Source organism: Aythya ferina (assembly GCF_964211825.1).
Source record: "Aythya ferina genome assembly, chromosome: 15".
Lineage (NCBI taxonomy): Eukaryota > Metazoa > Chordata > Aves > Anseriformes > Anatidae > Aythya > Aythya ferina.
The window spans coordinates 1,257,392-1,280,301 of record NC_140314.1 but is presented as its reverse complement, the minus strand read 5'-3'; the positions used below and the strand labels follow the sequence as shown (position 1 = coordinate 1,280,301).

General features: G+C 54.6%; 4 protein-coding genes across 6 annotated transcripts; 2 read left to right on the top strand and 2 right to left on the bottom strand.

The window, feature by feature from the left end:
- Positions 1-131: 131 nt before the first annotated feature.
- On the top strand, positions 132-5,748 carry MLST8 (MTOR associated protein, LST8 homolog). The gene is made up of 8 exons (XM_084537251.1): positions 132-322; positions 916-967; positions 1,052-1,214; positions 1,304-1,379; positions 3,509-3,661; positions 3,858-3,982; positions 4,371-4,534; positions 5,051-5,748. Exons 1-8 carry the CDS (start codon positions 194-196, stop codon positions 5,167-5,169), a joined length of 981 nt encoding a protein of 326 aa, XP_084393377.1. The 5' UTR covers positions 132-193; the 3' UTR covers positions 5,170-5,748.
- Positions 5,429-8,845, bottom strand: BRICD5 (BRICHOS domain containing 5). The gene is made up of 5 exons (XM_084537253.1): positions 8,020-8,845; positions 7,446-7,565; positions 7,078-7,185; positions 6,210-6,363; positions 5,429-6,009 (listed from the first exon to the last, which is right to left on the bottom strand). The coding sequence occupies exons 1-5, from the start codon at positions 8,311-8,313 to the stop codon at positions 5,915-5,917; spliced, it is 771 nt and encodes a 256-aa protein (XP_084393379.1). The 5' UTR covers positions 8,314-8,845; the 3' UTR covers positions 5,429-5,914.
- An 883-nt stretch (positions 8,846-9,728) lies between these two features.
- PGP (phosphoglycolate phosphatase) lies at positions 9,729-13,018 on the bottom strand. Its single transcript, XM_084537252.1, has 2 exons — positions 12,363-13,018; positions 9,729-12,025 (listed from the first exon to the last, which is right to left on the bottom strand). Exons 1-2 carry the CDS (start codon positions 12,997-12,999, stop codon positions 11,700-11,702), a joined length of 963 nt encoding a protein of 320 aa, XP_084393378.1. The 5' UTR covers positions 13,000-13,018; the 3' UTR covers positions 9,729-11,699.
- A 294-nt stretch (positions 13,019-13,312) lies between these two features.
- Positions 13,313-21,971, top strand: E4F1 (E4F transcription factor 1). 3 transcript variants are annotated; one of them, XM_084537248.1, is made up of 14 exons: positions 13,313-13,613; positions 13,845-13,987; positions 14,108-14,222; positions 14,609-14,814; positions 15,036-15,156; positions 15,429-15,581; positions 15,895-16,061; positions 16,272-16,496; positions 16,801-16,906; positions 17,790-18,007; positions 18,365-18,563; positions 19,328-19,488; positions 20,117-20,179; positions 20,841-21,971. In XM_084537248.1, the coding sequence occupies exons 1-14, from the start codon at positions 13,457-13,459 to the stop codon at positions 21,186-21,188; spliced, it is 2,382 nt and encodes a 793-aa protein (XP_084393374.1). In that variant the 5' UTR covers positions 13,313-13,456; the 3' UTR covers positions 21,189-21,971. The 3 variants fall into 3 exon arrangements, with proteins under 3 accessions (XP_084393374.1, XP_084393373.1, XP_084393375.1); XM_084537247.1 differs by having other exon boundaries at positions 13,315-13,613; positions 16,269-16,496; XM_084537249.1 differs by having other exon boundaries at positions 13,316-13,613; positions 14,108-14,204; positions 16,269-16,496.
- Positions 21,972-22,910: the final 939 nt, after the last annotated feature.

The window sequence follows — 22,910 nt, the reverse complement described above, 5'->3', positions numbered from 1 at the left end:
CGCCCCCTCCGCGCAGACCACGCCCCCTCCCGTTCTAGCCCCGCCCCTCCATGCGCACGGCCACGCCCCTCGCGTGACGACAGCGGGGCGGGAGAGGCGCGGGGTGCGTGCGCGGGGGGCGCGCGGCGCATGCGCAGAGCGGGGCGCGGCGGGGCGGGCAGCGTGCCGGTGACCGGGGGGTGGCGGCGGGGCCATGAACGCGGCGCAGGGCACGGTGGGCAGCGACCCGGTCATCCTGGCCACCGCCGGGTACGACCACACCGTGCGCTTCTGGCAGGCGCACAGCGGCATCTGCACGCGCACCGTGCAGCACCAGGACTCCGTATCCTGCACCGGGAGGGGGGGGGGGGGACCGGGGGTGGCACCGGGGGGAGCCGGTGGGTGGGTGGGGTGGGTGAGGGGGGTCCCGGTGCTGGGAACGGGGCAGGGATGGGGTGTGTGGGGGGGTCCCGGTGCCGTTAATCGGGGGTCGTGGTGTGTGGGGGGGTCTCGGTGTTGTTACCGGGGGGTCCCGGTGCATGGGGGGGGGTCCCGGTGCCGTTACCGGTGGGTCCTGGTATGTGGTGGGGTCCCGATGCTGTTACTGGGGGGTCCCGGTGCCGTTAATCGGGGGTCCTGGTGTGTGGTGGGGTCCCTGTGCTGTTACCAGGGGGTCCCGGTGCATGGGGGGGGGTCCCGGTGCCGTTACCGGGTGGGCCGGTATGGGGGGGGCTCGGTGCTGTTACCGGGGGCAGCCGGTGGGTCCGGGGGAAGGCTCGGTGCTGGGAACAGAGGAGGGACGGGGTACGTGGTGGGGGTCCCGGTGCCGTTACCGGTGGGTCCTGGTACATGGTGGGGTCCCGGTGCTGTTACCGGGGGGTCCCAGTGCATGGGGGGGGGGTCCCGGTGCCGTTCCCGTCCTTACCGGCACCGCAGCAGGTGAACGCGCTGGAGATCACTCCTGACCGCAGCATGATCGCGGCCGCAGGTGAGCCCCGGGGTTTGGGTGGCGGTGGCGGGGCCCCGTCCCTGTCCCCCCCCCAGCCCCGCTGAGCGCCGCCCGGTGCCGCAGGCTACCAGCACATCCGCATGTACGACCTCAACTCCAACAACCCCAACCCCGTCATCAACTACGACGGCGTGAGCAAGAACATCACCTCGGTGGGCTTCCACGAGGACGGCCGCTGGATGTACACGGGCGGGGAGGACTGCATGGCGCGCATCTGGGACCTCAGGTGGGGCTGGGGAGGCCGCGCTCCCCCCCGGTATGGGGCCACGCGGGTGCCCCGGGGAGCTCCGGCACATCCAGGCCGTTCCCTTGCAGGTCCCGCAACCTCCAGTGCCAGCGGATCTTCCAGGTGAACGCCCCCATTAACTGTGTCTGCCTGCACCCCAACCAGGTGAGCGTCATCTCTGTGACTTCCCAGCTCGTGCTGCCAGCATCACTCCTGGGGAAGCCGGGGGGCTGCAGTTTTGTGCTGGCAGCTGCAGCAAGGTGTGTTCTCGGGGTGAAAACACGCGTGACACTGGCTGCGTGGGGCAGGTCGGTGGGAGCAGGCTCTCAGCAAGGTGATGCAGAGATGGTCGTTAGCTCACAGCCACACGCAGACAGGTTTGGAGCCGCACAGCTCTGTCTCTCCTAGCCCCTCACTGCTGTTGTTCCTGGAGGAGGCGGTGGGCACCCCAATGCTCAGCCCCTGGGGGCTGGGGGGTGCTGGTGGCACTGCGGGACCAGCAGTGACAGCTTCGTGCCCCAAGGGCTGGGGTTGGTGCGAGGACAGCCTCGTGGTGCAGGCAGAGTCCCTGCCGCTGCCTTGCGCAGGGAAGCAAACACCCCCCAAGAGGGGCTGTGGGCGAGTGGACATCCTGGGCTCGCACCCGTTTTGTTTGGCACCTGCTGCAGGCTGATGTGGGTTGTGTGTGGGTGCCTCTGCTGAGCTTTGTGCTAATTGCTGGCTGTTGAGGCAGCGCAGTGGCTGTCAGCCTCTCGTCCCACCCCTTGGGGACCACCCCACGGGTCAAACCAGGAGTGTTAGCGCTGCCAGCAAGAAAAAGCAGAGAGGCTCACAGCCCCAGTTCCCTGTGTGACTCCTGTTGGATTTGCTGGGGAGCCACCGGTTGGTTCAAAAGCTGCCACGGGGATTGCTTGGGCTGAGGAAACAAAGCTAACAAGGAGTGTGATGTGTTGGAGGAGATGGCAGGGAGAATCGGTGCCTCTCAGTGCAGTGTTAGCAGCACGTCCAGTCCGTTCTGCATGCACAGGGCTGCAGGGTTGGAGTTGCAGATGTTGCAGTGCGAGGTTTGTGTGTCTCGAGAGCAGATCTTTTTAAAAAGACCAGTAACAGAAATGTTTCTTTGCTTTTGATTTTGCAAGGGTTCAGTTTTGCAAATGCTGAATTTGATGCTGGTTATTTGGACCAGACTTCACCCAAATGCTGCAGATGCTCCCATAGTGCTGTGAGAACGTATTGCAGTGAAACAAATGCTGTACGGAGATGATAAACGTGAACTAATCCCTGACCATGATGCTGCTGAGTTGCAGGAGGAGCGTTGGTTTGCGAGCAGGCCAGAGTTAATTAGCCCAGAGGTGGCGGTGTTTATTCAGGCAGCTTCACCACTCTGTGCCATTCCTCGCTGCAGCGCTGCTGGCTCAGTTCTCAGAGGGATTTCTCGCAGCCTGGGTAAAGCCGTGATGGCTTCAGCATAGCAGTTGTACTCGCACCTGCTAAGGGTGGGCTGAGGGCTGCGGCGTCCAGAAGACGCCTCTGCACTGCACAGTCAGCTAAATATATCGAGGGAGGATTGTCTTCACCAGAAACAGGCCGTTGCTCATGGGTACGGGATCATCTGTGCCTGATGACCTGATCTCCTCTAGGGATTCTGCTAAAATCATGGGCAGTGCGAGTCTGTCGATAAAAGCCCCGGTTTGAATGGAGAGCTGCCAGCATTGTCTGCTGGGCTGAGCGGGGATCGGAGCCAGAACTCCTGCCCTTCGGCTGGCTCCTGTCCTTACCCTCTCGGAGAAGGGGAGAGAGAGAAAAACCTATTTAGGCTCATGTTTTTCAGGTGTCTGCACGCTCTTGAGTGCTCCAGTTGTTCTCTGGCCAACCTGCATCCTCATGCCCGCTTCTCAGACGTGCTGAAAGTCATTTGGCCTCTGTGGATGTTGTTTGGAGCAGCGGCTGAACAACAGCGCTGCAAATTAGGCACCTGCTGCCTGTTCTGGGGTTTATAAGATTAGCAAACACTTCTGCAAAGGTAAACAGCCTTTTTGCAGAGCGTAGCGTGAGATTGATGCCTGGCCTGTTCTCGGTGCTCAGGGCGATCAGCAGGCTGCTGTCTGCCTGGGAGCTGGGGCTCCGAAACCATTCCCGGTGGTGAGCAGAGGCCCAGCTCTGTGCTGGGAATGGTCAGGCAGAGGAGGACCCCGATGCTTAAAACCAGAGCAAGGCTCCGGCTGGTGCTGCAGGGACGTGCTCTGGGGCTGCTCTTTTGGGGGGATTTCCCAGAGGTTGCTGTTTCCTTGCAGGCCGAGCTGATTGTGGGCGATCAGAGCGGTGCCATTCACATCTGGGACCTGAAAACCGACCACAACGAGCAGCTGATTCCAGAGCCCGAAGTTTCAGTGAACTCGGTGCACATCGACCCCGACGCCAGCTACATGGCGGCCGTCAACAGCTCGGTGAGCTCCGACAGCCTCGGCCGTGGGGTGCGATGTACGGTTGGGCTGCTCCGCCTGGGACATCCTCGCGTGGGCAGAGCTCCCCGTTCCCACATCCCGTGGAGTTTTCCTACGCTGTGGTGGGGCGCAGGGAGCCCAGGATGCTTTCAGGTGGGGGCCACCAGCCCGGCCACAGACCCCCCCCCTCTCCCTGCAGGGAAACTGCTACGTGTGGAACCTGACGGGTGGCATCGGGGAGGAGGTGACCCAGCTGATCCCCAAGACCAAGATCCCGGCGCACAACCGCTACGCCCTGCAGTGCAAGTTCAGCCCCGACTCCACGTGAGTGGCTGCTGGCCCCGACGGGAGCAGCCGTGCCCCTGGCTCTGGGCTCCGTGCTGCAGGGCCCCGGGAGGAATGGGGTGGGGGCGGTGGTCCGGGTGTCCCAGAGGTGTCCCAGGGGTGTCCCAGGGGTGTCCCCGTGGTCCCGCAGTGTTCTGTGGGTTCCCAGCCAGGCGCTGGGCTCCACTTGCTGATCTCCAGGAGCAAGCGGGGAACTTGGTGTGCTCCTTCACCAGTTTGAACTCAGAAGGCAGAAAATACAAGGCCAAAAAAAAAATCTGATTACAAAGAGCGCAGCTCTCTGCTTTATTACTGTTCCAGACCGTACTAATGAGAGGCTTTAGGCACACGGTGACTAACTGGCTTACCCGTGCGTGTCTCGTTGCAGGCTCTTGGCTACGTGTTCTGCAGACCAGACGTGTAAGATCTGGAGGACTTCAAATTTCTCTCTGATGACAGAGCTGAGCATTAAGAGCAATAACCCAGGGGAAACCTCTCGTGGCTGGATGTGGGACTGTGCCTTCTCCGGGGACTCCCAGTACATTGTCACAGGTGGGACACCGACAGCTCGCTGCCCATGGGGCCAGGCACTGACACAGGACTGAGGTTCTCTAGGGGAGACACTGCCAAACCCCGATGTGTGTGTGAGGACAGAAAACTCTTCTGGTAGAGTCCTCAGCCTCCTGCCCACCGCACAGTGCACAAAATCCCTCCAGCTTTCAGCCTGTGCTGTACTAGGGCAGCTGTTGCCTCCTGTTTAAAATGGACAGGTGATCCTCATGCATGCAGTTTATTTTGCCTGCTAGCAATGCTGCCTGCAGTACTTGCAGCATGATAGCCCATTTAAAAGATATGTAATTTGCACAGTAACTTCTCTGTGATGAGCTGAATATCCCAACTAATACCAAAATGCCCCGAGTGTCTTGTTCTGCACAGCTCCCTTGCCTATCATCAACAGCACTCAGAACTGTTGAATGAAGCAAGAGGACAACCTTTCTTCTAATAAAAAAAAAAAAGTTTGAAGGGCAACACCATATCTCCTCCTTCTCTTTTTCCCTTCTGTTGCAGCCTCCTCTGATAACTTGGCCAGACTTTGGTGCGTGGAGACAGGAGAGATCAAGAGGGAATACAGCGGCCACCAGAAAGCAGTCGTCTGCCTCGCCTTCAACGACAGCGTGTTGGGATAACGGTGACGTGGGGGAAAGGAAGGACCTCTGCTTGTTTTCCCTTGTCTTAAAACAGCCAGCACCCTCCCTGGAGCATGAGACAGGCACTCAGTGCTGTCCCCTTGGAGGGAGAGGGCTTGCTGCAGGGGCAGCATCTGCCTGGAGCGAGACCAGGCTTCAGCTTCGGCCTCGCAGGGAGGCCACTTGGACAAAAGGGAAGGGGAGGCACGGGGCCACAGAGGGCAGCTGGGCACAGAGCAGCTGGAGGCATCCCTGCGGAGGCTGCTGCCAACAGCCCCGTGATGGTTTTGTACCCCAAAGTGGAAAAAAAATCAGCCTAACGGGAGTCGGCTGCACAGAGGAAAAGTCACCGTTTTCTTGTTTTGCAACCCCTTTATTCCAAGTGTATTTCACAGCCTGACTTGGAGCGCTGTGCTGTTATGAAACCAGCCACCCCCGACAAGTTTAATAACCTCGTGTCGAGCAGGGCGCGTGGCCAGCAAACACGAGCTACTCCCCGTGGTTCCTGTCTAGGTCTCCTAGTAGCTACGTACTCGATGCAGCCCTGAAGCAGAGCTGCAATAAAGCATCTGTACCGCCGGTGCTGAGCAGAGTCCTGTTATTTTCCTAAACTCTCCTGAACTGCAGCGTGAGAGCAGCAGGCAGCCCTCGGGCGATGTGGATGTTACCTTGTTGAAAGCAGAGGCTTTTCAGGAATCCAGTTCAAGTATGTAGAGCAGCGAGAGGGCAGCCGCGGCTGCGGGACTTACTCGGGGAGGTAATAGAAGCAGATAGACACGCAGATGTTGCTTGGAAAACAGATGTCAATGCACAGGTAGATCAGCCGCTGCTTCCCCGGACCTGCCAAATGAGCGAGGACAGAAAGGAGGTGAGGGATGTGTCTGCAGACCTGCAGCTAAGTCCCCAGGGAGCCAGAGAAAGAGAACGCCTGAGGGAATGACCACTCTCATTAAAGCTGGGGTATGACCAGAAGGAGAGCTCCTCAGGCGCCAGCAGGGCAGCGATCCCTGAACAAGGGCCTGATTCTGAATGCAACTTACCCCCTGCTCTCCTCACCCAGAAGATGGGTGTCTGCTCGCACAGGGCTTGGATGGCCTCCCCCAGGCCGCTGGGGTCCACTTGTTGCCCCGCCAGGATGCCCAGGAACTCGCGGTAGTACTTGGTCTGGTTATTCTGCTGCAGCAGCAGCTCGCCCTGGAGGAAAGAGTCCCGTTAATTCCCCTGGGGCACCTTGTGCCTCCCTCCCTGCCTTCAGCCCCAGCCCTGCTCGCACATCCAAGACACCCAAAAGAGCCCCCCTGGAGATGCTTTTGGTCAGTGGAAGCTGGGGAGCTTTCATGAAGGAGCCCCAGAGCCTGGCAGGAGCTTGCATCTCCTGGGGAGCCAGGGCTCCTCACACCCCTGCTGGGTGGCATCCAGCAGGGATCAGGGGGACCCCGGCAGCCCCTTGAAGGGGGGAGCAGCCGGCAGGGCACAACCAAAGCAGGCAGCTGGCTGCTGAAACAGAACACCCCCCCTGCACCCGTTACTGTTTCGTTCAGAGGGGCTGGGTACGTGACTCACCTCCTGCGAGCTGCTCACAGACCCCTCTTTGTTCTCTGTTCCCCAGAATTTTGAGCAGGTAACAGAATACAGCGGGACTGGGCTCTCTGAAAGCCCTGCTGTTTGCCTCTGTGGGACGGAGCCCCTTCCCGACCTGCAGCTCTGCTCTTTCTCACAGCAGGCAGGCTCTCAACAAAACCAGGAGCTGTCTGCGTGCTCCCAGAGTCGCTCAGAGCCCAGCACCGAGCAGGAACCGAAGCAGCACTGCCTGGAGCAGCATTGCCCAGAAGGCAGCCCCTCTGCAGAGGGCAGTCAGCGCAGCCCCCCCTTCCCTCCAGGCACCCCCCAGCCGTGCCCATCGCTCACTCTCAGCTCAGCCGTGCTCAGAGTCACCCGCGTGCTCTCACGGTCCCCGGGCTCCATCCTGCGCAGGTAGCAGGCGTGCTGCTCCGCGGGCCGGTAGCAGACGTAGCCCTGGGAGATAAAACGTGCCCTGTTAGAGCAGGCAGCACGCTCCCTCGAGAGCCCAGCCGTGGGCATCCCTCCCTGGCCCTGCCTCGTGTCTCCTCTGTGCAGCAACCACCGCGGCTGCGCCTCGCTTAGCACGGGGAGCATCCCGGGCAGGCTGTGGCTGCTGGTCCCCAGGGTGCCCCCCGGGGCTGTGTGGTACTGGGGGCACAGAGGGACGGGGAGCAGGGGCAGGTTGCTTTTTTTCCCTGCTCAGGCACACTCACGTTCTGGCTGTCGTACAGCACGACGGCGCTGCGGTTGCTGCGCGAGGTGATGTAGTAAGTCACGGTGCTCCTGGACGCGTCCACCAGGGCCGTCTGGTTCCTCGGCGGGTCCTGCTCCCCCTGCAGCATCACCCGCACCGCCTGCGAGCCGGCCTGGGCACACAGCGAGGGCAGCCCCGGCCAGCAGCCGCCCACAGCACCTCCGTGTCCCCACCCGGACCCTGCTGACCCCGGGGGGGGGACAGGACGTCCTGCACCGTGGTGTCCCCGAGCCCCCCTGCCCGGTGCTGCACCAGGGAAGCTCTGCTGGGTCCCCCCGGCCACCACGGCCTCACAGCCCGGGCTCAATGCCTGCCCAGCTGGGGGCTCGCAGGGTCGTGCCCGCGCAGCAAAATGCCAGCCCGGGTCTATATTTACAAACAATGCTCTCCAGCTCCTCTAATTTCAGGCAGGGCTGCTGGCAGGGCTGAGCGAGGCAGCAGCTGCTCAGCTCGGTGCCTGCAGCACAGCCTGGGCTGAACCCAGCCCCGCGCCCCAAGGCAGGACCCCTCCTGCACCAACCTGCACCCCTCACCTGGGCAGAGCTGGGGCCGAAGCCAAGGATCCCCCCAGTGCTGATGCCAACGACTGCAAGGAGCAAGGCAACGGCCAGGATGATCCAGAACGTCCTGGATGGACCCGGGAATGGTGCTGCCAGCCTCCTGTCCTGGGGGCCAAGGCAAAACGAGGGAAGAACGGGAGTTAAAATGAACACTTCTTTGCCATAAAAAAATAATGTTTCAGTTCTCCGAGGCACGAAGAAACTCAATAAATTCCTGCGGTTCGGCTCGCTGCAGGCAGACAGCGAGCAGGCTCCTCGAGCCCCCATCAGCCATCGACCTCAGTGCTCTGCAGCCTCCCCCTGATGCTACGGGAACGATTCCATCAGTCCCGGTCAGATGTGACAGCCCCGACTGTGCCGGGAAGATCCCCGATAGCAAACAAAATCCCCCCGGTGGGAAAGGAGCGCACAGACACAGAAACACCGACTCGTGGGGCAGCTCTGCTCCCCCGTTACCCCAGCATCCGACACCGTGTGAGCACAGCACCTGCAGGGAAACCCCGCTGGCAGACCCAGCTGCCTCACAGGGGGCTGAAGTCGGTGTTAGGCCCTGGAGAGGTGAGGAACCAACCTCACCAGCACCACGGGAGCTGCAGGAGCTCAGCCCCGGGCAGGCACCGCGGGAGGGCTCTGCTGTGATCCCTGGGGCGCAGGGGAACTCACCGCAGGGCCCGCGCTGCTGGTGCTGCTCTCGCCCTCCATCCTCGCTTCAGATGAGGCCCTCGCTCCTGCAACTCTGCCTCCGGAGCACACGCAGGCTGTGCATGGTCCTGGGCTCCGAACGTGCCCGAGAAGCTTGGGCACGCAGCTGCAAAACGTGAACGTGGTCCCTGCGGCCAAAGCAGCGCCCAGCCAGGTGCTCCTGCCTCAGACCCGCGAGGAGGGCGAAACCTGAGAGCTGCAGGGGCAGGGGGAAGGAGGGGGGGACCCGAGGCTGCAGAGGGATCCTGTCAGTGGTACAAAAAACGCTCTTCCTGCTTACCTGGCGAGCCACCGGAGGCACGCAGGTGGAGCATAATTGAGGGCTTTGTGCGGGGCCTCCCTGCTGGCAGTCCCCAGTAGCAGGACCGAATAAGTCTCATTACGAGACGAAATGAATAGGGAACAGCGGCAGGCTGCCCTTGTCATTGGTTATTTCTACATTTCAGCACGAACTTTGTGCTGCCCGAGCTCCGTGGGCCGAAGCCAGCTGTTTATCCCGCGGGCTGGCGCACCGCAAGCCTTGGCTGCGGCCGTGCCCGTGTCCCACCTCCAGACCCTGCCTCATCCAGACCCAGGGGAAAGATCTGAGCTGCAAAGTCCCATCCCAGCTCCAGCTGCCCTCGTGCTAACACCCATTTCCTTCGAGGAGAAATACCCCACGGGGAACAGAGCTCCCAGCTGGCCAGACTTACTTCTCCTGGGCAGCCCAGGAGCCCCTGACACAGCTTTTGTATTTTTGAGACCCGCCAGCCAAACATAACCAACCCCACGGAGGCAAGGAAAACCCCAGCAGAGTGCCTCCATGTGGCATCTATTAAGGGAAGATCTGACAAACGTAGCCCAGGGTTGGCTTTGTTTCTTTTGCTAATACTCTACAGAAGGAGTACAGATGGCACGCAGAAGTGTGTCCTTAGCTCCCGGAATTTCCACAAAGCACAGCAGCACCAAAGCACGCACAGAGACCACAAAATGAGACAATGCAAGGGAAAAGCAGGTTTGCAACTTTAATGTGAATTCAAGTAGTGGGTTCAGAACCGTTGGGAAGTTGACACGGTTGTGCAGCACGAGTGACACTCTCACCAACACATTTCAGCACACGGGAATCGAGGTAACGGTTGCCTTGAACAGTGCACAGTCCTCAGCGGGGACAGCGTGCTGCTGCAGGAGGCTGAACGCCCCACCTGGCATGGACTGGTGTACCTGACAAATTGTGAAATCAAAAGCACCAGAGGCAGGAAGTGGATTAAAGAACACACCGTTGAGTCAGACCCTACCTGCAGTAAACCCTTAACGTCCATTTCCGTGTTACCCAGCTAAAGGGAGAGGTCTTTTGTGACTTCTGTAAGCCTTCTAGCTGGAGACAAGAACAGGGAAGAGATTATTCTTGCTTCCTTACACAACCCCGAGTTACGAAAGATCCAGCTAACACTGTGGTAACAGAGACAACGAGCCGTGGCTATCGCTGTACAAACACAGTGCTGAGCGCACGCGTCTCTGGTGTCCGAGGGGAAGGAAACGGCATCGCTAGGGCTAGAGCTACTCAGCTGAACTTTGGCAGATGAGGGAAGGGCAGCACTTAAAGGTAACTACCAATAGTTGAATCTATAGAAAAAAAAGTGTTATTTGCATATATATTTTTCTTAATTCTGTAATACAAAAGCTTTGAGCTGTGGCCTTTGATTCAGCCCGCATAAAAATCTATCCCATAGCCTGAGCTGCGCAACACCTAAAACGTACCTAGAGATCTAGCTAAAATCATCACCTGAGCAAGCAAGCACTCTTCTTCAGGCAAGCAACTGGTGCCTGGCCAGACACACAAGGAAGATCTTGAGATGAGATGTTTAAAGGAAGCCCGTGCTATTGTCGCACACAGCCAGCACTCCTTCAGGTTTATTTTGGTAGAGTTGTAACGCGGGTACCACATCCATCCTCTACAGACTGAGTCTGGACTCACACCCGACAGCTAAAGCCGAGGCAGGTGCTATATTGATGCTGAGGCAGCAGGGAAATACAGGAACCAAGGTGGAGTCTAACCCATCCGGATACTTCTGGGGAGCAGCAGTAGTGAGGGACAGTCCTATGTGGTAAAAGCTTTCTGCGTCACCGCACGCAAAAGCTCATGAGAATTCAAACTACCGGGATCGGTGACGTACATTCCTCTTACCTTCCCCTTCTGGGAAAGGAGATATATTACCATATACTATACTTAGATTTATACCTTAAATATATTCTGATATATAGTTAGGATCGGGGGAGCTCTTGTACGTACACGTACCTTACACACACACCCAACACTGGGACGAACACAGGATACAGAAGACATTTTTGTGTTTTGTGAGCCAATCGCCCCAACCTGCATCACAAGTGCAATTCGTAGCGGTCACACGAGGAGACTGCTTACAGCTCCTCCGACCCGACGTCACGCTTACAGTGGGCTGTGCTGCTGAACATGACCCCATCCCAAAAAGTCAATCAAAGGCCAAATACTAATTCCGTCAGCCCCTGCAATCGCTTCCAAACACAGCTGCTAAGTTACTACACACTCCAAAAGTCATTTCCCTGAATAAACCAGACTGAGCCGCAGCCTGCCCAGGAGAGGACACACTGCAAATTGCCGGGTTCTCTTCCTCACATCAGTTGGCTCTACTTCTCTCAACTCAGCCTAGAGGACAACACGACATGGAGCATCACAAACGCCTGGATGTACGTGATACTTATCATTAAAAAAGCCCCAAACCCGCAAGACTCGTGTGATGCCATAATGCCCTCCTTGTTTCAAAGTGCATTTTAAAAGACCGAGATGTAAACAAAATCATATCGAGAGGACAGAAAGGTTAAAAGGCTAAGGATCGCTAGCTTCAGGTGGTATCAGAGTGAGTACATTACTGCCACAAGGTGACTGACTGGGGCCCCCCTCGGGGAGCCCGCTGCCAAAGCGGCGTTCTGCTCTATTAATCCTCCAGAGCGGGGAGAAGGTCGGCTATGCTATCGACATAGTAATCGGGGACCAGGCTCTGCCTGGCGGGGCAGTCGCTCTCCTCGTGGCCCTTCACCTCCTCCAGCGTGGTGACCCCGGTGAGGGTGAGCAGGGTGGTGAGGCCGCAGGTGTTGCCCATCAGGATGTCCGTGTCCAGCCGGTCTCCCACCATGATGGTGCGCGCGGGGTCGATGTCGAACTCGCTGGCCACGCAGTCGAACATGTAGCGGTTGGGCTTCCCCACGATGAACGCCTCGCGCTCCGCCGCCGTCTCCACCGCCTTCACCAGGCAGCCGGTCCCTGCGGGGAGAAGCCACAGCGCCCGTTAGAGGCTGCAGGGGAGCGGCGGCACCCAGACAAAACCCCGCAGTGCTTTGGGGACGGGACACCCCAAATAACCCGAGAGCCTCCTGCAGGAATGCAGTTTGACGTGAGATTAGAGGGGAGCAAAGTACAGCAAAGGGCGGTGAGGCAGGGGACAAGGGGCGGCTCTGCTGCCTCTGGGAAGGCTGCGGGGGGGGTCGGGAAACCAGAAACGGGACCACCGGGTGCTGGAGGGGCTGGGGCCACCCTAAACACCCCTCCCCCGGCCCGGACACCCCCCGTACTCCCGGTTACCCCCCACCCCATCTCGCACCGGGGATGGCGGCGCCGCCCTCGAGCGGCAGGCGGTGGTCGCGGTTGGTGGCGACGAGCAGGCAGTCGGGGCCGCGCAGCAGGTAGCGCAGCGCCTGGCACAGCTTGGCGTAGCTGAAGTGCTCGTCGAAGCCCACCAGCACGGCGCCCACCGCCGGCTCCAGCGGCGCCCGGGCCCAGTCGGCGGGCGCGGGGCCGGGCAGGGCGGCGGGGCCGGGCGGCAGGTGGGGCACCCCGGCCTCCCGCAGCTCGGCGGCCAGCGCGGGGCCCCCCAGCACGTAGGCGGCGGCGCCGGGCGGCAGCGCCTGGCGGAGGAAGCGGGCGGCGCAGTGGGCCGAGCCGAAGACGTGCCGGGGCTCGGCGGGGGGGAAGCCGAGGCGCCGCAGCTTGTCGCAGTAGGCCTGCCGCGTGCGGCTGCTGTTGTTGGTCACGTAGCACAGCCGCTTGCCCGCCGCCGACAGCCGGCACAGCGCCGCCGCCGCGCCGCCCAGCGCCGCCTCGCCCCGCCACAGCACGCCGTCGCAGTCGAACAGCAGCGTGTCCGCCGCCCCCAGCACGGAGCGCGCCGCCTCGCCCTCCAGCCGCCGGCACCGCCGCCGCCCGCCCGGCTCCTGCCCTTGCTCCCGGTGCTCCGCCATGGCTTCACGGCTCGCAGCCGCCCGCCCCCATTGGGCCACGCCGCCGCCCCCGCGCGCTCATTGGCCCGCGCCGCCCCGCGCTCGGCTCCCCGTTGGGCGCCGCGCGATCCGCCGACGCCTGGCGCTCGGGGGGGTCGCGCTGCTATTGGTCGCTCAGCCGAGCAGGGCGCGCTGCTATTGGCTGGGAGGCAGAGGGCTCCGCCGGCCATTGGGCGGCCCGCGCGCCGCATCCGGAGCCCGCTCGGGAGGGGGGAGCGGCGCTGAAACACGGGGGGGGGGCGCAGCCCTCAGCCGCCAGCACCCCCCTGCCCCCCCTCCCCACCGGAACCTCCTCAGCGCGGAACCCCCGCGCCGGGCGCCGTTCCCCGCCGAGCCCCTGCTGGCGGCCGGCCCGCGGCCCGTTGTTATGACGACACGGCCGTAAAGCCGCCATCTTGGCCGTGCGGCGCGTTGCGACATGGAGGCCGCGACGGCGGCGGGCGCGGGGCCGGCGGCGCTTACGGCAGCCGCGGGCGGGGAGCGGCGGGGGGCGGCGGCGGCGGCACCGGCACCGGGCTCCTGCCCCGCTGGGCCCGCCGCCTTCCTCGGCCTCCCCGCGCCCTTCGCCGAGGAAGGTACCGGAGCCGCGGCGGGGCCGGGGGGCGCCGGGAGGGCCCGGGGGGGCGGAGGGGGGCGGCGGTGGGGCCGGTAGCGGGCACCGGGAGGGGGCTGAGGGCTGGAGGCTTGGGGTGCTGGGGTCCCCTGGGCTTGTGCCAGCGCCCCGGTGCCGTGCTGGGTACCGGCCGTGCCCCCCGGGCAGCCCCCAGGACCCCCCCGCCCGGTGCCGGGCCCGTTTCCCCTTGCAGATGAGGCCGACGTGCACCGGTGCGGCCGCTGCCAGGCGGAGTTCACGTCCCTGGAGGAGTTCGTCCAGCACAAGCTGCAGAAGGGCTGCCAGAGAGCCCCCGAGCCCCCCGCGCCGCCGCTCCTCCCGCAGGAGGCACAGAAGGTGATGGGGGGGGGGGTGGAAGGGTCTGAGGGGCTGGGGGGGGGTAGAACGCAGTGCTACGCCTTCAAAAGCAATAAAACTAATAAAAATTTCCTGCTACAATGTTTTCTGTCACGGCAGGTTGTGCCCTCGGTCGAGGAGTCCATAACGGTTGCCCACATTGTTGTTGAGGCGTCTTCTATAGCAGATGAGATCGGGAATGCGTCAGCGATAGTAGGTGAGCTCCAGATAGGAGGTGAGCTTCACGGAGTGCTTGCCTTTACGTCCCTGCTGTCAGGAACCTGGTCACTTGTCCTGCATCCTCTGCTGCCTGATCTGTGTTGTGGCTGGGTGAATGACGTTTCTGTGCTGCATGCTTGGGACTGAGCATTATCGTAACGAGGCAAGAGGCATCCCTAGGCCAGCTTTGTGGGGACACAAACTAGATTTAAACTTTCATTGCAGAAATACCCGTTGTATCATTAATGCTATAACAACAAGAGCTTTATAAAGATCAGCATTCCAGGGTTAAAGCACCCATTTCTCCTTCCTACCACTTGAAATGCTGAAGGAGTAAGTTGATCTAGTCACGTAAAGCCGTCTTTTGTAAAGAGCATAGCTGTCTTTGTGTCCTTTTCCCAGGTAGTGGGCACATAAAAGAAGTCATCGTTGCAGGAGACCACGTTTTTGAAAACCCAAATGGTGATGTTGACGGGGAAGTCGCTGAAGAGCAAAGCAACCCTGATGATCAGGAGCAGGATATTTCCACAGAACTGATAAAGGTTAAGCTTCTGGTTAACAAGGAGGGGCGATATGTGTGTGAAATGTGCCAGAAGACGTTTAAAACAGTAAGTATGACTTCCACTCTGTTAGATTAGAGCGATATTTAGGCTGGCTGTTGCACTAAGATGTCTCAAAATAACAATGCGCTTTTCTACTGCACGCTATACTTTAAAACTAGAACTTTACTGTTGTAAAGGAACTTTTTTTCCTTGATAAAAAGTGCATAGTTGAAATATAACAACCTTTATCATTTGAAACGTCTTTTAAAACACATTTCTTACCCTAGGCAAGCATCCTCAAAGCTCACATGATCACTCACAGCAGCAGGAAGGACTATGAATGTAAACTCTGTGGAACTTCCTTTAGGACAAAGGGGTCTCTGATTCGACACCATCGGCGCCACACTGGTAAGAGTATCCAAATTGTTCCTTACTGCTCCAGCTCGCTGTGTGTCATTATCCAGCATACTTTAGAGCAGAATTTTTTGCTACTTTCCATCATCTGCTGAGCTCTTGAGCTCCCTGATGTCTGTGGTGCTGCAAGGTGGTGCGGGGTTGTGGGATAAGCATAATTTCCCTGCTGTAAGGAGCTGAACGCATTCTTCTCTAAGGCTATTGCACAGAACTTTAATAACAGGCAGTGGATAGCTTAACACAGGTATTTTGATTCTTATTCCCAGATGAAAGACCTTACAAATGCAAGAAATGTGGAAAAAGCTTCCGGGAATCGGGAGCTTTGACTCGGCACCTGAAATCTCTGACGCCTTGCACGGAAAAAATTCGCTTCAACATGAACAAAGAAATAGTCGTCAATAAAGATGACTTGCCCGCAGGTCAGTGATGCTGTAAATGCCTGCCTTGTGTCTGATCAAACCGAGCGTGTTCCTGGTACTCAAACTATAAATTCTTTTTCATTTGAGGAAAAACATAATGCTATGGCATTCAATTCATACATTTTGCATGGGAAAAAGTAATTTTATATCAATCTAAACAATTAACCCAAAGTGCACATAGTCAGGCACCAACTGTAAGAACGCTTCAGGATCTGGTACAAAGGTGGTTTTAACAGGCACCTCGTGTTCTAAGACATATGTTTAGAGGGATTGGCAGTGTACCAGGTGATTAATTCTGCTGCTGTTCTTGAAGGTTCCTGCAGTTCAAACGCAGACACTGTTTCATCAATGGCGAGTGAATCCATTGAGACCTCGCCTGTGATTCATCTAGTGACAGATGCAAAAGGCAATGTGCTTCATGAAGTCCATGTCCAAATGCAGGAGCTTCCTGTCGTAGATGAAAAATCTCTGGACCAAGATGTGAGTGTTGCTTCTCTTGAAAACCCACCATGTATTTTATGCAAAGAAGTATTTGAAGTATTGTACTTCATGAAAGTTTCTTAGGTGCCCGATATCATGGCATTAGTCACCTTGGTAATAGTTACTGTTTTACCAATATTGGTGTGGGAAAAAAAAAAACCGCCTGTGTATTTGCTGTAGCAATTGTTGGGCTCTTCATTCCTTCAGCAGCCACATCCCGAGGAGCTGCCATGTGAGGGGGAACCAAACAGCGAGAATCTGCTGAGGCAGGCCATGAGGAATTCTGGCATTGTGATAGAGAGAGTTGCTGTGGAAGAAGTGCAGAAGCCAGACGAGCCTGCTGTACCGGCTGCAGAAGAACTAGAAAACGAAGTGGTGGAAGCAGAAGAGGAGCCCTGTGCGGAACAGTGTGTTGAAATAGAACAAGCAGAGTCTGTACGTTTGTACTTCCGAAATAGATTCTTAATCTGTGCCTACGCTTGGTTGTTTACGGTGGTGTTAGCCTGATCACCCTGCACATTGTGCTCCGTGCAGGTCTCCCTGTCCCTGTGTCTTTGTGCCAATTTTTATAGCGTGTCTTTGTGCTCGTTGCGAGTGTGTATGTTAGCGCACGCTCTTCTGTTAACATGTAAATCTTCCTTGTCAAAGCTGGAGCATTTAATTGGGAATTTAGGTAGTAATACTTACTGTGTGTACCAGTACAAAAGCCATATATGCTGTACTCTTTTCTTTCCAATAGACAGATGCAGAAAGAACAAATGGGTACAAGAATTACGTTTGCCCTCACTGTAATGAAGCCTTCAGTGAAGCTACTTCCCTCGAAACACACATCAAAGGCCATTTAGGTAAGGCTCTGCTGCATATGCCGTTGTCTAAATGCACCGTGTCTTACCATGATCTTGAACGTGGTGTACTTTTTGTTGTCTCACGTTCCTTGTCTTTACGTGGCCTGTTCCTTGTCTTTACGTGGCCTTCAGCCATGCAAATCCAGTCGATGCTTTTCACATTTGCATGCTAAGGTTGGAGCAGTTGACTTTTGTGAAGTTCCAGAATAGAGCGTAAAAGAAGTGCAAAACAGGCTCCATGTTTCAGGACCTGCATTGCATCCTCAGAAATAGAGTTTTGTGCAGGGGCCGATTTAAAAGAGCAGTGAGGTGATATGTGTTGAAAGGCTTCCTTGAAAGACACCAAAGGCCCCAAGATCAACATCTGGGTGGAATTCACTTATGAATGAGACAAAGCCCATGCTCTGCGTTGAAAATATCACTTTGCTTCTTTTCTGGACTAAAATTTCTGAAAGAATTTTGTTATGGCAGTACTAGATACTTTTCTGGAAAGGGCTGAAGTGCAGAAGAGGGCAGTGCAGTCAGCAGCATGTTGTCTTTTTTTTCCTGCCTTTGGCTTGTGTTCAGAGAAGGGCCTCTGATCTGTTTTAGCCATCAGTTAGCCACGATCTGTATGCTACAAACTGTCCCAAGACAAGCCTTGCTTCCTGTAAGACACAAGCGAGTAACTGCACCATTTTCATTAGCCAGATAACGATAACCTGAGCTACTGCTGGTGGGTAAAATTGCCAGGTTTTCTTACTGTGTGGTGACAGGGAATGCCAGTTCACAGTAACACATAATACATAATGCAGTAATACCACTTGGGTTCGGTAATGACTGCAGGATTTTCCTGCTTTGCTGCTCTTGGTTGTCCTGTATCTGCCATGTGCTCTCTCTCTAGATTACAAGCCTTTTAAGTGTGAGGAGTGTGGCAAAGAGTTCACAAAGGGTTATCTGCTAAAAAAGCACCAAGAAGTGCACGTGAACGAACGGCGGTTCCGCTGTGGCGAGTGTGGCAAGCTCTACAAGACCATCGCACATGTGAAGGGGCATCGCAGGGTGCACTCTGACGAGAGACCATATTCCTGTCCAAAGTGTGGCAAGCGGTACAAGACAAAGGTGTGTCTCCCTTGCACAACAGGGTTGCCTTCAAAGTTCCCCTGCCAGAGCTAGGGTTTGGGAGAAGCTAGGAGGCTTCACTACTGAATGAATGAATGCCTGCTCACCTGCCTTTTACGAGAGCAGAAAATGCTTTTTTTATTAATGGGGAAAGGAGGGACAGTCTTAATAAAACCCTCACGTTTATGAGGAAACTGTTCCTTTGTGTATGGAAACTTTATGTAATAGGAATGCAAACGTCTTTGACGCATCTTTGATAAGAACAAGTCCTGAAAGATGCTGTCTCTTACATTGGAAGCTAACGTACTGCTTGGTTGAGTTTGTCACTGAGCTTCTGTTACTTCTCTCTCTGCACAGAATGCCCAGCAAGTCCACTTCCGTACGCATTTGGAGGATAAGCCTTACGTGTGTCAGTACTGCAGTCGGGGTTTTCGGGAAAAGGGTTCGCTGGTCCGCCACATCCGCCACCACACAGGGGAGAAGCCTTTCAAGTGCTACAAGTGCGGGCGAGGGTTTGCAGAGCACGGTACTCTCAACAGGCACTTAAAGACCAAAGGTGAGATGGCAAAGCTGCTCTGTGCTGCGGTGGGGGTGGATGTTGGTGTTCTGGGATCTGTTTTGGACAGGCTGCATTTTGGCTGAATGATCGTGAGTTTTCAGGGCGGCGTGAAATGTTTAGGATGGTTCTGATGACCTTCATCCAAGGTCATTTGTTTATCTGCATCACTGTCGCATCAAAAGAGGGGATGCGGGGATTTATTTATGTATATATTTCAGTCTGTGTTGATCGGTACTTTGTTTAGGCCAAAAAATGACCACTGTTGCTCCTTTGCTTCTTAAATGTGGATTCTCAAACTTCTGTGGGTAGTGATGATGATACATTGAGATTGTCCCGTGAACCTGTGTTATCCTTACAATAAAGCTTCCTGAATAGATCCTGAAAGGCAGTGCACCAGCAGAAAAGATACACAGCTTAAACCATGCCAAACCAAAAGTTTTACATCTGTTGTATATTCTTCACATACGGCTTTTGAAATCCTGTATGATTTTACATATCTGAATTTAGTTGTGTATTTCTTCAGATTGCACTGGGCAGCTGCTCTGCTGAAGGCTCAGGTCTGTCTGATGTAGCAGAGGCCTCTTCTAGGTCTGTATTTGGCTTGGTAGGATTAGAGCATGCTGACTGCTGGCCGTTTGTCAGCAGTATCCTGTTAAAGGGGTCTCATTAGTGCTGCAGAGTACTTGTCAGCTACTCCAATATTTGAGTTGGTTCTGGAAAATAATGTGTGTTTTTTCCTTCACTTTTGGAATACCAATCAGGTGGCTGCCTCCTGGCTTTGAAAGAGGTGGAGGAAGTGATGGTGTCTGAGGAAAGTCAGTCGGCTGATAATTTAGCTGCAACAGTCATCTCTGAAGATCCTCATACTGTTTTGGTAGAGTTTTCTTCAGTGGTGGCAGACACTCAGGAATACATTATTGAGGTAAGAAATGGGGCAAAAAACCTTGTTGTCCTGCATGTAACAAAGGCACAAAAGTGAGCATGTGGGTAAGACTGTCCATAGTTAATCAGAAGGCCGAGACAGAGAACTTCTGACTGTTCAGGATTATTGTCCTTGCTTCAGCTTACTTTCAACATTTAATTATTCTTTTCTCCCATTTTTAGATAGCTTTTTTTTTTTTTTTTGTCTGAAATAAACATTTTTTAACCGTCTCTGGCTGCCAAAAGCAATGAATGATGCATTTCATTTTCTTCCTCTTTGTGACAAGGAGCTAGCCCTCATCTGTGCTGAATAACAGCCCATTATTGAGTGCCTGTAGTGCTGCCATAGTAAACATTGCGGCTGCTACTAACAGGAGAAAAAATCTGCCCGTTGGCAGAGTCCTGCTGAGAGAGGATGTTCTCTTTTGGTTGTTTGTGAGCACTTTGCATTACTCTGAAGTAGCTCTTCATAGTGGGGTTTAGAGGAAACTTTAAGTTTTTGTCTTTAGAGTAGTTACTGCATCATGGAGGAGAAACAGGAAGACTTTTATAAAAGATCTTAGTGTCTCGGAAATAGAAGATTTTTCATAATAATCTAAAAAGGGAATCATTGTATTTTGTCTTTCAAGACTGCTACTGAAGACATGGAGACCAGTGAAGCTACTGAAATAATAGAGGGAACAAGACATGAGGTAAAGCAGCCATTGAAACTGTTCTTTCTGGGTCCTTTCTGTAGGTGAAATGAATTACTTTTAGAGTCTGAAAGCCATGCTAAATAAACCCAACTTCAAGTAATTTATTTACCAACTGATGCAGTTTTGTAGACCTGTCTGTATAAAACGCAACAGTGGTCGTACGGGGTTTGACCAAAGCTCTGTCTAACTCTATATCCTGTGAGTGATGGTGGCTAGGAACTTGGAGGGCTTAATATGTGAAAATGGAGCTGCTGGCTACATAGAATTGTACAACGCTTTGGCTTTTGGAAAGTCATCCTCCTAAGGAATTCGTGAATGCTAGAAACAACGGTGGTTGCAGTCAGAGACTCTTCGGTTGTAGTCAGCCAGTCTGAATGACTGGGCGTGCGTTGTTACGGTTTTGCTGTGATCTGACTTGCTGTACAAAGTACCCCGCTGGAGAAATGTCTTCAGTGACATGAGATGCAACTTGTTCTAAGAGTCTGCTCTTCTTGGGTTGATGAGAACCTCAGAGTACAGCTGGAGGAAACTGGAATTAAATGCTGCTTGTAGTACTGCGCTGCTAGTCATCGCGCAGTGATTATGGTTATAATTGTATGTACTTCTAACAGAGTGCAACACATCGAGAAATAACTTGGCCTCTTTTCTCATCATGTAGGTCGACAGCCACATTATGAAAGTTGTACAACAAATAGTAAATCAAGCAAACTCTGGTCACCAGATCATTGTGCAGAACGTCACCGTGGCAGAGAACTCCGAAGTAACCACGGATGCTGCAGACACCATCACCATTGCGACCCCTGAAAGCCTGACGGAGCAGGTGGCCATGACGCTGGCTTCTGCCATCGGAGAAGGAGCAGTGCTGACTACAGAGGGTAGCATCGAGACAGAAGAAGCGACAGTGACCATGGTGGCGTCAGAGGACATTGAAATAATGGAACACGCGGGAGAGTTTGTGATTGCCTCCCAGGAGGGGGAGGTGGAAGTCCAGACTGTGATTGTGTAACCATCAATGTGCAGCTACTGACCGATGTTAATGTAAAACTAATTATTTTTCTCCAGGTTGGGGAATTTGATCAATTCTAAGTTTGCCATTACAGTTGTTCAGAGAGCAAGGGAGGGAAGGCCTCTATAGGTAAGTGTCTTAACAGGATGATACAGGCCTGAGCTATTTTGTTTAAAATGGCAATTAGTAGTTAAAAACCTCTGCATGGGTATACTGTGGAGGCGACCAATATGCCACGTTTGACGGTCTCAGTGTTTTGTACAGCTGCCTCAAATAAAGGAAGAGCCTTTGCGAAGCATTTACCTCTGACCACAGGACAGTAGCGTTCTGGTGTTTAAATTTAAAAAGATTCAGAAAGTGAAACAAGTAAATAGGGTCTCGTAAGAGACTACTTAAATTAATCATATGCATTTAAAACAAAATAAGAATACCAAACCTAAGGCATTCTGGCGTGCATTTACTACCAGTCAAACACTTTCATGCCTTTAACCTCACTACTTTACTTCTCCTAAGGCATGGTACTGCAGTATTTTCTTTTTTTTTTTTTTTTATATTATTATTTTGTATTCTGGACGAGTAGCCTTATGTACTGGTCTATGAAAGAATGCATCATTGTACCCTTGCAAAGCCAGACAGGCTACTCTGAGAGCTAGTCTGTTGGTGTGTAAAGCCATAGTGTACATGATTTTTTTAAAATCGTATATGGATTTTTAATTGCATATTGTACAGATTTGGCATGTAAATACATTTTTAAAAATAAAATTATTTAAAGTTCTTACTCTATTTTTCCAATTTCTGCTATATTGTCACTCAAACAGAAGAATTTCTGGAAGGAGAAAAGAAGGGGCTACTTACTATTGCGAGTAAGAAACCCTCATCATTGGGTGAGTCAAAAACGGTCTTCCCCTGAGAGAAACGCAGATCTCTTAAAGCAGCCAGTACATCCCTGCTGGTGGAGGTCTTTCAAGTGATCTATAGTTAACCTTCCAGTTAGAGGGATTTCAGAAGGTCACTTGCATAGCCATAAATATACTTCTCTCTGGAAGGACACTGCCCAAATTTTTCAGAGCTCACCTAAAACATCCCTGTGCGGAAGTGGAAGGCCATGTTACCACTCTGCTTTTAAAGGTGCCTGTTCTGTGAACGCAGGTGAGCAGCCTTAGAAACAGCTTTGACAGCTTTTTACTTTCCCTGCAGCAAAATGCCTAAACCACAAAGAAATACCGACGGCAGGGTCAGGCCTCTCCCTCATCCTACATGTTGTTAATAGTAACGGGTTAAACATAAGCCAAGTAAAGGCATTCACTGCAGTCTGTTGGACCGAGCTTGCTTCATGCCAGCAAGTTCATTACTGGTCCCTCTAATAACATTGCACTAAGTCAAGTATCTTAAGTAGTGCTCTGCAGAGGCACTGTTAAGCAGCATCTCACAGCCGACTGCACCACTCTGCCTTCCTACAGGAATAATCAACAACTGATGTCTCTTTATATGATGTTCCGCATGTACGTCCTCACTCCATTGCTGTAAAGTCTCCTGCAGGAAGACATAATTGAGATGTACCAAAGTAATTTAGGAACTCAGTTTGCCTGTTGTGCAGTGGCATATGTTATGCAGCACACAACCAGTAACAGTAACTTTTTTTTTTTAAGACCCTTGCCTGTGTGTGTGCACACCCCAGCTGAACCTACCTCTAGTACAGCTGCTTCTGGGCTGTGCTTGTGT